The sequence below is a fragment of the Schistocerca piceifrons genome, chromosome 9, assembly GCF_021461385.2.
Source record: "Schistocerca piceifrons isolate TAMUIC-IGC-003096 chromosome 9, iqSchPice1.1, whole genome shotgun sequence".
In the NCBI taxonomy this organism is placed as follows: domain Eukaryota; kingdom Metazoa; phylum Arthropoda; class Insecta; order Orthoptera; family Acrididae; genus Schistocerca; species Schistocerca piceifrons.
In genome coordinates this window covers 207543210-207558152 of record NC_060146.1, presented here as the reverse complement: position 1 = coordinate 207558152, position 14943 = coordinate 207543210, and the positions used below count along the sequence as shown (strand labels likewise).

Here is a 14943-nt window from a genome sequence, read left to right as displayed (position 1 = left end):
GAACATACGTAAATGTTCACTGAAGCGCGAGGCGGTCTTTCTCAGGACCTAATGTAAACTAATGTAAAAGACAAGATCAGTTCAGGAAATGCAGATCTTTGCCATAGCATCTATGTTTTTTCTTTATTATCTAATGATTATATGTTTATCTATCCGTTGTTACATCTGTTCATGGTGGGCAACAATTCATGGATTATTGGTGAGCAATCTGCACTCAGGGCCAGTTTTTCATATGTCATCCTGTACTAGGCACATAAAACTTATTATAAACCAAAAATTGATAACTGAAATTTTAGGGGAAAATCAGGACCATCCACTGAGAAATCAGACTCACCTCCAGATGTAACTGAAAAGTTTAGAGAAAACCTAAATTCATTAGTACATAAGTTCCCCCAATCACTCCATCACCATTGGAGGAAATTTTAATCAGCAAATGGGAAAATTACAGTCTCATAAGTTATGGGAATGACAAGACATCCTGTGGAATGTTATAACTACTTAGAACAGGTTGTCAGAAGCCACTCATGATGAAAATATAATGGGTCTAATAGCAACAAACAGATCTGACCTTTTTGAGGCTGTCTTCAATGAAACTGGTATCAGTGACCCTGAGGCAATTTCAGCAACAGTTATTACCAAACATATAAAGAGGCCATAGTATTGCATCACAATAATATACTATAAATTGTGGTATAGAGCCTCTGTATAGAATGATCTAATGAAATAGACACTACTGCAGAATAAATGTAAAACAACACGTAGTACTATAGAGAGGAAGAAGTTGAATAAAACATACTTGGCTGTCAGGAGGGCAATATGTAAATCTTTTTTTCTTCCAAAATGAATTTTCACTCTGCAGGGTATTGTCCACTGATCTGAAACATCCTGGCAGATTAAAACTGTTTTCTGAAACAGGACTCAAACTGGAAACCTCTGAAGTTACATAGGATATAAGGTACTGGAAGATGTAAAGCTGTGAGAGTGGGTCATGAATCTTGCTTGGATAGCTCAGTCTGTATGCAACGGAACTGACATGAATATCGGAGTCTTGTCCTTGATTGCACCCGTCTTGATCACCACCAGGTTAAAAATCTGGTTGAATGTGGGATGGTTCTGGTTTGTTGATGTACAGGACACCATAATTTAGATAACACCAGCACATTCAGTTCAGTTACTGTGTGTGGTGACCAGTTTATCTTCTATAAAACATTATTAGTACCCATATCCATGTCGGAAACCACAATGCATAACAACTACTGTCCAGTGGGGAGTTTTAGGTCCTACTGTTGAACAAAAACAGTGATCACATTTATATAAACAGACACAGTTCATAATTAGCACTGTTCTTCAGTAATTCATCACATTTAATTATACTGTGATAGTTCATTTAAGTCAGTTTGTAATTAGATCCACAATGTTCAACAAGCACTAGTTCAACAACAATAACATTCCATAGTACTTGTTGATCAAAACACAATTCAGTCAAAATGTTTAATCACTAGATAGTCCTTATACTTCAATATTAGTGATTTTTGTGGTTCTCAATGCACATATTTTCACGTAAAGAACATTTATAATTGTGCTTTGAGTCAACATCAAGAGTGCATCCATCACAGATGTTACTTCTGTACTTTCAAACCATGGAGTGCCTATTTTGGGTGACATCCAACTACTTACATATGGGTTCAAGAACAAACTGTTATTCTGAAAACACATTATGCTCTGAAAAGTGGCTAGGCTGAATGTTACAGTTTTTGATTAATTACAAGAACTAATATTTTTAATTAATGATATAAAAACGTTACTAGTCAGAAATTTAGAAAAATATATGGACACTATTATTCTTAACATGATGAAAATCCTCTTATTGATACAAATGATAACTACATTGCAAATTATGAATTATTAATCTGTGGGTTAATTTATCAATGCTATATAACATCTTTTTGATGTAACGAAAGTAGATAGTCAAAATTCCTTGTTTCCTGTCAACTGACACATGCTCTTACCAACAAATATGCTGCTTACCCATCTCTTTGAGGGAAGACATATTTACTAATGGGTTACTACATGAAAACCATGTCAAATAATTGATTAACATATAGTAAAAAGTAAATTATTTGGAACATATAGTAGTAGTGCAGCCACTGTGTCTTTGTTTTGTATGCTATAATGTTTATTGTTTCATAAGAGGAACAAATATTTGTTGTAATTAGTGCAATAGGCCATAGAGAAAGACAAGTGGAAGTTGAAATAAATGTCAGCAAAATTTGTTGTATTTGGAACATAAGGAATAGGAGATTTATCTGCTGCTATGTTAATTAAAAAATTTTTTGTGTGGTGTGAAACTTTCCAGTAAAACATTCTGGCTTTTCTACAAAGAATTTTTTGAACACATGAATAAATTTAAATGTGAACAAATAAAATGCTGTTTGTGACAGGTTTTAAATATCCAAATTTATTACTAAAGTTTATGTGTTACTAATATGCATATATTAATGATACACGACTGCTATAATTAATATAATGTAAACAATTTCAGCTTGACAGGAACCTATTCAAAGGAGATGGGGAATATGGCCAAGATCTCTTTACATTTGATATATTAAGAGGAAGAGATTCTGGCTTGGGAAGCTACAACGATTATCGGGAATTAATCGGGCTACCCCGAGCTGAGAAATTTGAAGACTTCAGTGATCTTATGCCGTACGAGGTTTGTACATTGGCTATTCCGTATTTTTTTCTGTTGGAAATTGTTAAACATTGTATCATTAGATTAAGTATAGTCACCGTGCCAACCTAATGTCGAAATCATCACATTGCACTGTTAAAATGCTCTTTAGTAATCATTTATCTAAAATGCTTTCTTTATACAGATAGAGTATGGGCAAAATGCAACCTTAAGATATAGGTAACCCCTTATCCTTGACGTGCAGCCATCAAAATTGCTTGCCCAAATAGGTGTGCCATTGTACTAATAAGTAAAGTCAGTGCTGAAAATTAAGTAGATGCAAATGCTGTGAGACTGACAACAGAGCTCTCCTCTGTACGGAGTTTTTTTTGTTTTTTAAAGTGTCATAGTGTTAATGATTTATTAAAAATAAAACATCACAAAATACAGGCAATGCAAGAAAATTGACAATTAAATGCATTGCTTTCTCTGGAGAGTTGAAGTTATGCAAAGGAGATAAAATTAGTGATTACCACATCAGTAAACAGGACACTGCAGATGAAAAAACAGGTAGGTCTGGACAAGAATGAGGAAACCAGAATATTTAGGTAAATCACACTCACCATTATTATTATGCTTTTCTCAGTAACTAATACAACTTTTGCTAGTTTTCAGATTAGTATGACCATGTCAAGTTTTCGTTACTAGTCTCATCCTCTCTCGGTAAAGCAAAGAGGTGATGTCTGGTTGGTACTTATGTAATGAGTCATCATTTCTTCTTCCCATAGTCCACATGCAATGCATTCAAAATTTAATCCACAAACATATATTATGAAAATCAATTCTTGTGTAACTTTTTGAATAAGCTTACAAAATATTTGTTTTATTGTAATATTATGAAAAGAATAGACAGCTGCTCATCAAGTACAGAAAACAATGAGCTACAGGCAACTACAATAAGAAGACTGCTTTACCTTGGATCTTTTGACGAAAAAAGCCATCTTATAAAGTATAAGCACAACACACACATTTACATTGCCACTGAGGCTAAAGCTGTCCAGGTTCAGTGGCCAGAGCCAGTGGCAGTGTAGATGTGTGTGTTGTGCTTCTACTTTAGAAGAAGGCCTTTTTTGTCAAAAGATCCGAGGTATAGCAGCCTTCTTGTTGTACCTATCTGTGAATCGACATCTCCTCTGTATGCTGAGTAGCAATACAGCCTTTTCATTACACTGTCCTCATTTTGTCCTGGATTTCCCACTGTTGTTTTGGGGTAAGTTGCAGGGTAAGAAATTTGTAAATGATTTTACTCCTACACGGGAACAAAATATTTTATGACTATGTTTCTGAGATGTTTAAAATAGCTTTTATTTATTAATTTTTTTCAGGATGCCACAGCTTTGGGACACTTTTATGAGCATCCTGATGATGTTGACCTCATCATGGTGATGTTGGACAAGAGGAATGAAAATACACTGAATGTAAGGGAAACTATACTTGTGGAGCAATTCAAACGCTGGAAATGTGGAGACCGATTTTTCTACGATTATGGCGGATCTCCTTACCCGTTCACATCAGGTACTGGATAATTTTTTTCTTATTTTATTTTGTTTCCTTAGTTTCTTGTAATCATTTCTAAAATAGGTTCTTATTTCCTTTCTAAGGGTAGGCATTACTTTATGTCCATTGGTATTGTTCAAAATACTCCTTATATGAGGAACACTGTTGTTGTTCCTTTGGTATCACTTTTAAAGTACAAAATAAACTTCTATCCAAAATACTGCTCTCAATTTTATTCATATTATATAGCAATCTTAATCGACAGTACAGTTAACTCATTTGGCTGCTCCAACTTTTTTCAACTTTAGTGATGGTGGCATATTTTTTGTGTTATATTATAATAAACCCCATCAGAGGGGAAGCAAGAGAAGAGATTGTTAGTGCTGTTTTTCAAAGAATTATGAACTGATTCTCTGAAGATGGACTCTCCCTTAATTTCAAGGAAAAACACATCAAGTTCTGTACCAATAGGATCATACATAGCGCACTAACAGAGGTCAGTAAAGACAGTAGAATGCTACAAATTTTTTGGTGTACATATTGATGAAAACTTAAATTGATGAAAACATGAGCTGGAACAATTATATTAGTGGTTGCTCAAACAATTAAATTCAGTTGCATTTGCTCTCGATGGATTTTTGCTCAGAAACAAACAAATTGTGCTCTCGACATATTTTGTGCATTTACTCTCGATAATGTCTTATCAAATATTTTTCTGGGGTAACTCATCACCTAGAAAGAAAACTGCCAAAAGAAAGAAAACAGTATACAAATTCCTCCACTTATATTAAATGCACATTTTGCCAATCCTGTCTCTGATGTTAAGATAGAGGAAGATGTGAGAAAGGCAGAAGCGTTGCTACCTACAATACACAGAAAGCTGAGTGATAAATTTGAATGGGCATTAGTAACTCCTAGACAGGTCAGTGAATCAATAGCCAAGCTCAGTAACTCCAGAGCTGAAGACTACTATGGTTTATCTAATTATGTTATAAAAATACACTCCTGGAAATTGAAATAAGAACACCGTGAATTCATTGTCCCAGGAAGGGGAAACTTTATTGACACATTCCTGGGGTCAGATACATCACATGATTACACTGACAGAACCACAGACACATAGACACAGGCAACAGAGCATGCACAATGTCGGCACTAGTACAGTGTATATCCACCTTTCGCAGCAATGCAGGCTGCTATTCTCCCATGGAGACGATCGTAGAGATGCTGGATGTAGTCCTGTGGAACGGCTTGCCATGTCATTTCCACCTGGCGCCTCAGTTGGACCAGCGTTCGTGCTGGACGTGCAGACCGCGTGAAACGACGCTTCATCCAGTCCCAAACATGCTCAATGGGGGACAGATCCGGAGATCTTGCTGGCCAGGGTAGTTGACTTACACCTTCTAGAGCACGTTGGGTGGCACGGGATACATGCGGACGTGCATTGTCCTGTTGGAACAGCAAGTTCCCTTGCCGGTCTAGGAATGGTAGAACGATGGGTTCGATGACGGTTTGGATGTACCGTGCACTATTCAGTGTCCCCTCGACGATCACCAGTGGTGTACGGCCAGTGTAGGAGATCGCTCCCCACACCATGATGCCGGGTGTTGGCCCTGTGTGCCTCGGTCGTATGCAGTCCTGATTGTGGCGCTCACCTGCACGGCGCCAAACACGCATACGACCATCATTGGCACCAAGGCAGAAGCGACTCTCATCGCTGAAGACGACACGTCTCCATTCGTCCCTCCATTCACGCCTGTCGCGACACCACTGGAGGCGGGCTGCACGATGTTGGGGCGTGAGCGGAAGACGGCCTAACGGTGTGCGAGACAGTAGCCCAGCTTCATGGAGACGGTTGCGAATGGTCCTCGCCGATACCCCAGGAGCAACAGTGTCCCTAATTTGCTGGGAAGTGGCGGTGCGGTCCCCTACGGCACTGCGTAGGATCCTACGGTCTTGGCGTGCATCCGTGCGTCGCTGCGGTCCGGTCCCAGGTCGACGGGCACGTGCACCTTCCGCTGACCACTGGCGACAACATCGATGTACTGTGGAGACCTCACGCCCCACGTGTTGAGCAATTCGGCGGTACGTCCACCCGGCCTCCAGCATGCCCACTATACGCCCTCGCTCAAAGTCCGTCAACTGCACATACGGTTCACGTCCACGCTGTCGCGGCATGCTACCAGTGTTAAAGACTGCGATGGAGCTCCGTATGCCACGGCAAACTGGCTGACACTGACGGCAGCGGTGCACAAATGCTGCGCAGCTAGCGCCATTCGACGGCCAACACCGTGGTTCCTGGTGTGTCCGCTGTGCCGTGCGTGTGATCATTGCTTGTACAGCCCTCTCGCAGTGTCCGGAGCAAGTATGGTGGGTCTAACACACCGGTGTCAATGTGTTCTTTTTTCCATTTCCAGGAGTGTATAAGAGAAGAAATAATAATCCCCTTAACAAGGATAATAAATAAGATATAAAATGAAGGTGTTTACCCAGATAGTTTAAAAATTTCCGTTATCATACCTGTGTATAAGAAAGGTGATAAAGATTTACCTGACAATCACCAACCCCTCTCGCTAGTTCCATGATTTCAAAAATAATAGAGTACTGTTTCCACCAGCAAATGAGCCAGTATTTTGAGTCAAATAATAAACTGCTATGTTCCACACAGTATGAGTTCAGCAATGTCACTGAAGTATATGACTCCTTTGAGAATAAATCCATAATTAGTGCAAGACTTTTGGACTTTTGGAAAGCATCCGATACTGTATCCCACAATACTATTATAAGAAAGCTACAGTATTACAGAAGAAGTGAGAGCACTTGCCAACTATTACAATCTTACTTATGCAATAGAAAACAAACAGTGGCTATAAATGAAAAAAGATCCAGATTCTTGCACGTTACCAAAGTAGTACAACATGGCTCCGTATTTAGACCTTTTCTTTTTGTTGTCTACATGAATGATTTGCCTTCTTCGTTACCTTGTGAAACAGCACTGTATGCAAACAATACAATGCTAATTACTCAGGGAAACAACTTTGATGAATTACAGAATAATGTAACAATAGCAATGGACAGATGCACAAGCTGGTTTCAGGCAAATTCATTACAGATAACTAATAATAAGACAGAAGATATTGTATTTAATTCGAATGCTCCCAAATGTGAAAACGAATCTGTAAAACTACTAGGGTTTCATATTGGCCAAAAACTTAACTGGTAAACTCACACAGTCATGCTATGCAAAAACCTCTCACATGTAATCTTCTTGTTACATAAACTGAGAGGCTCTGTTATTAGAGCAGTCTTACTATATGTATACTTTGCTTTCTTCCACTCTCATCTCACTTATGGGATTATACTATGGGGAAACTGCCTGATTTCAAAGACTGTGTTTAAATGGAAATAAAAAAAATATCAGATGCCATATAGGACTACCATTGGGGGACTCATGCAGGCAGGTAGCATTTTAAAGAATTAAATATAATGAAAGTCCCTGGCTTGTATATTTATAATTGCCTGATATATGCCAAGAAAATTTAAAAATAATTTTGATCTTAGGATGGCCATGCAATCACATAATACAAGAAATGGACATACAATTGAAATCCCATTTGTCCCATTTGCCAGACTATCAAAGATTCACTGCAGTTATAAGTATCTAGGACCCTCATTTTTTAACAAATTACCCAAAAGTGCACATATTATGCCCGCAGATAAATTTAAAGTAGCAAAAGTAATTTTCAGCCATGAGTCTGGATACTTTTGATCACATGGTGTACATTACCATAAGTGAAGACATCATAGGAACTTTATAGATGGACTGTATTAACCATAAACTATAAGTGCTTAATGCTGTTCGTGATTAGACCATTTAGATTTAATTAAGCAAATTAGTAAGGAAGTTTAGTTTCACAGCTGCTGTTTACTTGCTATAAGCTGTTTGATATTTACTTGATTACAGTGGTATTTTCCAAAGAAAACATTTTTTCTTATAGATATACTGAGTTCTTTTTACAATACATTATTACTTGTTATGCAGTTTTATAACAAACCATACTACTTAACATGTAGCTAACATAAATTTTCAATCTGTGAAAGTAAATATTCTGATGAGGGAGGCTAAGAACACATACAAAGTGTTATCAAAAAGTAACAGGAATTTCATTTTGCTGGCTTCATATGTCCAATTTTCAAATTTCTTTTGTCTTATTGATACACATGCTCCTGATGTATGTATGCATTTTCAGGTGTTTTTAATATTTTGTTTACTGTTTGCAATCAAAAAGGTTACACTATTTTTGGCGAATTTTTACTTTCAAAGAAGATGGATCCGAGGATTTGCATTAAATTTTTCTTACAATATGGAATAAAGTGCAGCATAACATATTAAATATAGACTGCAGCATTTGACAAATCTACTATGAGTAAGACAAGAGTTTATGAGTGTTCTAAATGTTTCAAAGAGGGTCAAGAAGATGAAAATGATTACCATCCTGAACACCCTAGCACATCAATGACTGATAGCAATGTGGAAGAAGCAAAGAAAGTCATTCTGAAAACTCACTGAATCACCATCAGAGAGGTTGTTGATGATGTTGGCATATTCTCTGGCTCATGCAAGCAATGTTTTCAAATGTTTTTGACATGAAACATATAGGAGCAAAGTTTGTTCTGAAATTAGATTGGCATAAGACATTGGTGTAATACTGAGTAAACCTCATTTCCTCTACCTACAGTACTAGGGACATTAGAACATGAGTTGAGTTTTACATGATCAACATTTTTAGAATGCATGCTGATTTCTGTGGAAAACATTGTTTTGTTGCAGGTAGGTGATAATGTTTGAATTCATAGTATGTTTAAGGATTACCTAACACAGGGATGAAAGTGATATAGAGTGTTATTTCAGTGGGTCAGTTCTATTTTCACTTTAACTGATGGGTACAACTTGTACTCATTTCCAGGCATGGGGTACATATCTGCTCAAATTCTCTGCACCAAGCGAGGTGGTGCTGTGGTTAGCACACTGGAGTGCATTTGAGAGGACAACAGTTCAAATATGCATCCAGCCATCATGGTTGAGGCTTTCCTTTATTTCCCTAAAACACTTCATCTGAAGGGATCAATGACCTCTGTGTTTGGTACCCTCCCCCAAATCAGCCAATGAAGTGTTCTGCAGTCAAGTATCATCAAGAGAGAGCTAATTCATAGACAAATCCATTGTAGAACTTGACAATGACTCCTTTAAGCCCTGGAGCCTTAGTGAGCAAAGCAACTAAAGCTGCTTTTCAACAACAGTAGTGCTGATTATTATGACTTGTTTGCAACAGTGTGGCTTCTGAATGATGGCAATACTTCTGCATTTTTCTTTGAGATGTAACTCTGAAAATTGTATCCAACATTTTGGTTTCATTTTGTTATTTTCTGTTACAATCAAATCTCTTATGTTTGCTTGATAAATAGGGTAACCTCTTTGTTAACTTTATTGAAAATGTGAACTTTTCTGCTAATTTTTTTTTTTTTTTTTTTTTTTTTGTCTCATCATACCAATATTGCTGATCTGTATTGGCTGCAGTCTCTATGTTAAAAGCTTAAAAAATATCAAATCTGTCTGTTATCAACAAATCTTGTATATTTCTACCAGAGGTATGGTGCTCAACTGTCTGTTCCAGGTGACTTCCAAACAGAACTTCTATAATCATTTTATAGGAATACCTCAATAATTCACAACTTATGAAACAGTTCTTTTCACAACCAATTGTGGGGTGATTGAAGCCTCTTATAACTATTATAGAATGATGTGAAAGTGTGAATACTATATAACAGGAATTTCTTTTAAGTTATCACTTACTTCTGCAGCTGAGTTTGGTGCCCATAGAAAGAACAAACTACAAGTTTCATTTTATTTGCATGCCAAACCAATTTCTATCTCAGCTGATTTAAGATGCTCATTAACTGCTTCAAGTACAGTACCCTCCCATCCCACAAAACCAGTCTTCTCCCTGTACACGATTAGATTTTCTGTGAGTATCTCATTGCTGTCAATTAATAGTTGTCAAGTATTATGTGGGACCCATACATTTTCAGTACTGTTTTTAAGTATACAGCTGTTTGATAGATTCTTAATTTTATAGTTACATTTGTGAGGATAAACATAAAAGGGAATAAACAAGAAACATATGGCATTCAAATCATCCAGTGCCATGTTCAGCTAATTAAAAACAGCAGTTTATTATATTTATTTTTGTTGTATTTATTTACAGATCAGATCAATGAAATAAAAAAGGCAACAATTTCAAGAATTGTCTGTGACAACTCTGACCACATGACAAGAATACCACACAATAGTTTCAAAAAAGTTTCCAATACGTAAGTAATTTCATAATTTTTTGAGTTTGTTTATTTTTCATTTGTTTATTCATAGGCTACTTGAAACACAAAAGTGCTGCTATCCTGTGTGGATCATAATTATTTACAAAACTATGAAACTGAGAGTGACATTATGTGTTGTATGTTTTTTCACTATGTTTTCGCTTTCGTGAAGCCTGAAGATGCTTTGTGGTAGCATTTGAAAAATATTTTAGCTATCCACACTGAATGAACAGCCCACTGAAATTCACATTTTTTCCACTTTTTATGGATTTGAGTAAGGTTTCCTTTGTTGTATGAGGTGAGGGTGGTGTAAAAATGCTGCAATGACATTACCCATAAGTCATACTGAAAGGCACAAGCTACAAACAGCTCAGAAGAAAAAAAGTTAGCTGATAACATTGTTTTTGTATGATAAGTACTTTGTTTTTTGAAAAGCATTTAGTACATTTTGACAGTATCATGTAAAGAACAAAGTAGCTTTACACTTAATATGGTCCCTTTTATTACACGTTTTTTGTTTAGGAAGCCCAAGATATACCATGTGTTACAACCCACTTTCCTTTGTTGTGAAACGTTCTATTGCCTCATAATTGGCCCAAAAATATTGCTGCTCTCAAAGCAAGCTGAGGGGTTTTGCACTCCTACGACAACTTCCTGGCACATGGTGCGGCCTATTCTACTTTGGGTTGAAATGAGCTTGCCCATAGCACCAGATGGCATGCTTCCCAGTGATGTCGCAGGGTGCTGCAGTCAGAGTGGAAACTCTCTGACTATAAACAGCTCCAGATGCCCCATGGGGTAGCACCACTCTAGGGAGTACACTTCCAGCTTTTTCTTCTCTTGCAATGTTAATTTGTTAGGTACCCAAGCCACTAGGGTGCACCATTCCATCACTCACATTATTACCAAAATTGATATTTCAACAGCAATCATAATACCATTGTTTCATTCACAAATTTGTTTTGAGGGCAGAAATTTGTAGGGAAGTTTTCTCATCAGCATAAATGCATTTTATATTTTTTTTCAGTCATAAACAAAGCTTAGATTTAATGCTAACATTGTGACAACTGGGAAAGTGGCTAGAATACTGCAATTGTTGGTGTTACTGCAGCTGTAATGTTTATGTTTATCATGTTTATGAATATTATTTCTAAGAACTATGTGTAAAAATGTTAAGGTGTTTCAAGGTGATTGACTTTTTTAGTTCTTGATTCTGTAACTGGTACATTCTGGACAGGGAGAACTAGCTTGTGACACATAAAATAAAAAATATAAAAAACTTACATATATTTAAAAAAGAATTAGAGGATACTATTAGGTCAAAGTTTTAATAATGTTGATGAATTTCTTTGCTGCCTAAACGAATAGTGCTCATCTTTTGATATTTTTGTATAAACTTTTTTTTTTTCAACTTGCATGTAAAAAGAAGACAAAATATGTAAAGTGTAATTAAGAAACTATTAAAGTGTAACTAAGAAAATGGTATTTCCGTAAATGGATTTTTTAGTATAAACCTTTTTTCCATCTTGCATGTAAAAAGAAGACAAAATGTGTAAAGTGTAATTAAGAAAATGCTATTTCACTTAATATAATATATATAATAAAATGGATGATAAGAAATTGAACTGAATTGAATAGGTTATAGGTTGTGGAGTGTGAGAGAAAATGAATTCCATTTACAATTTACGAAGTGCAAACTTTTCCCATTTCTCTGGTGAGGAGAAGCTGGAAACTGACGGCTTATCAGAGCACTTAAAGTAGATGTTCATAAAAAAAGTGATTGGTTATGTGGCTGTGAAGTTAAAAATGTAATATGCTGCAGCCAACGCACATTATTTGGTGGGGAGCCTTTGTCGAAAAAGTGGGAGTTACAGACATAAATCACTGAGTACCAGAGTGAAGAATGAATTTTAAGCTGTTCACATACAAAACTGTTTAAGGCTGGCAGTTTTTGGCACTGTCAGCCTTGATGAACAACTTGACAGTGCATATAGAAGGAAAATTTTGGCGTGTAATCAAGATGTTAAACATAATAGGTATATGTTAAATATTTTAATAAATTGTAATCATTTCTGTGTTTCATCTGAATTAGCCTTCAGGTGCCACAATGAAACTGAATTATCACCAAGCCCTGGTGTTCTGAAAAGTCCAATTGATTTTAGTGTTGAGTTGGATAAGGTAATTGTTTTCAATAGAACATCAACAACAATTCAAAATGAACTTTTACATATTATGTTGGAGAAGTATGCCAATAAAAATTTTTAAAGCAAGTAAGAGAACCAGAATGTTTAGCTGTTATAGCAGATGTAAGTAGTGCTGTATCAAAAAATGGTTCTAGATGGCTGCTGTACACCATTTTGTATTAAGAAGTAAATCAAAAGAAAGGTTCTTCAGCTTTCTGTCTCCTTCCAAACATGATGCGTAGATGTAATCTGCGAGTTTGCTAGAATAATTAGACAGTAAAAAGTAAATGTGACACCCAAAAAATTAATTACACAGACTTACGATGAGGCATCTGTTAGGCTAGATTCTCTGCGGGATGGGGGAGGGACAGGGGGGAGATGTCAGATAAAATTAATTGCAGGAAAAGTAGACACCAAGCAAAGATTCATTGGAAAAATCTTAAGAGGATGTAATTCGTACATGAAATTTGTACCTTACAAAGCATTTGCTTGACTGATTTTAGAGTATTGCTCATACATCTAGGATCATATGAGGTTGGACTGATAGAAGAGATAAAGAAGATACAATGAAGAGCAGCACATTTTGTAATGGGATCACTTGGTTGACATGGTAGCATTTAGTGCAAGGTGCTTCAAGAGAGCCATTGTGCATCAGAGTTCATTCCGAGAAGAGTTGGAAAATATGTTGCCCAGCTCTTCGTGGAAGGCATGCTCCTGGAATTTCAGCTGTAAAGCTCTGTTTAGTGCACAATGCCTTTCTTGTAGTATCTGGCAGTGAAATTTGTTCAGCAAGATTGATATCAATAGGGTAATGTCTCTAAGCACATTTTGCAACAGTGACTCGCAGTGTTACTTCTTGTATTTTCTTCTCGGGTAACTTTAAATGAATTCACATTGTACTTCCTGAGTGAGCAGTTCTGCCTTGATTTGTTTCATATCTGAAGGGGTTCCTTGTTGCCTCAGCTTGTGTGAGCTGTGATATAATGGACAAGTAACAGTCAAAGAAATTCTCATGCCTCCTCAAAGAAGTCAGAGTGTAGACAGTATGGCATTGAAACTGGAAGACATTGTTGTCTCCAGGTCAGTTCTAAAAAGTAATCCTGGGGGACAAATGCTGTTGTGATGGCATTGTCTCTCAAGGTCTTGATTATTTTCTCTGCTATGTCTATTGAATAGACAGGCCTAGGATTGTAAACCATGTGAGATTCAGTTTCATCATGACCTCTTCAGAAGAATTCAAAGGGCCACAGAAATAAATAAAATTTAATAAAATATTTTAACACATGGCTATTATGCTTAACTTCTCCATATATTCTGCAATTTTCCTGCTATACACACTATGAAACTGTTTAGCTATGATGGCAGTTCCAAAAAGTCCCACTCTTACATGTGGAATAGAGAGTACAAAATATGATAGAAATGGCATCAAAGCAAGTGCATCTGCCTCAAATTTCTATGCATCCCAGTCTTTGGTATTAGCTTTTATGAAAGTAAGTTTAACCTACAAAGATAGCAATATTGAGTTTTTCACTGATGTCCAAGTCAAGCCAATTGAAGAAGTGAAGAAATTGTGAAATGTAGATTATTATTGCTCCTTGTCTTATTGTAGTTATTTCTTAATAGGTGTAACCACTGATATTAAATAAGTATATAGCTTCTGGTAGTTTCTTTGAAATGTTCTTTACTTTTCCAGAAATAAGGTGGTTGACTGCAATGAACTACCAGTTGTGGACCTGAGCTTCTGGAAGGAGAACAAATGACAGCACTCCAGATCAGTTATGAAGTTGATCTTGCTACACTGACTTGTTGGTTGGAATGTATAATAAATGATCTTTTGTGAACACAGCAATAAAGCCTCAAAGTTTTGGCTTGTTCACTTAAATAGTACTTATAATTTATCAATAAAGGCCTCCATGATTATTTCTTTACACCTTCTTTTGTTCAACCAGTGCTCTGTTAAGAAAATTCAGAAATAAATGATTCTGCAATAACTCATACTGTGACCATGGAATCCTCATTGGAATATAATAACAGCAACTTAAAAGAAAAATAAGGGGTTGAAAATTAGGTCACAATCAGACAGAGTGTGATGTTGAAATTGTGGAATAAATTTAGAATATTTGGTCTTGAGCAAGGATGACATCTCTGGATTTCTTA

The 14943-nt window shown here is 36.5% G+C and overlaps 1 protein-coding gene across 1 annotated transcript in view; it reads left to right on the top strand.

The window, feature by feature from the left end:
- The window catches only part of LOC124717288 (peroxidase-like), a 128115-nt gene extending 113425 nt beyond the window's left edge, over positions 1–14690 (top strand). Inside the window, exons 11-14 of the mRNA XM_047244102.1 lie at positions 2543–2713; positions 4057–4246; positions 10495–10600; positions 14480–14690. Of these exons, the coding sequence (XP_047100058.1) occupies positions 2543–2713; positions 4057–4246; positions 10495–10600; positions 14480–14546 (534 nt within the window). The 3' untranslated portion in view covers positions 14547–14690. The remainder of the gene's footprint in view (positions 1–2542; positions 2714–4056; positions 4247–10494; positions 10601–14479) is intronic.
- Positions 14691–14943: the final 253 nt, after the last annotated feature.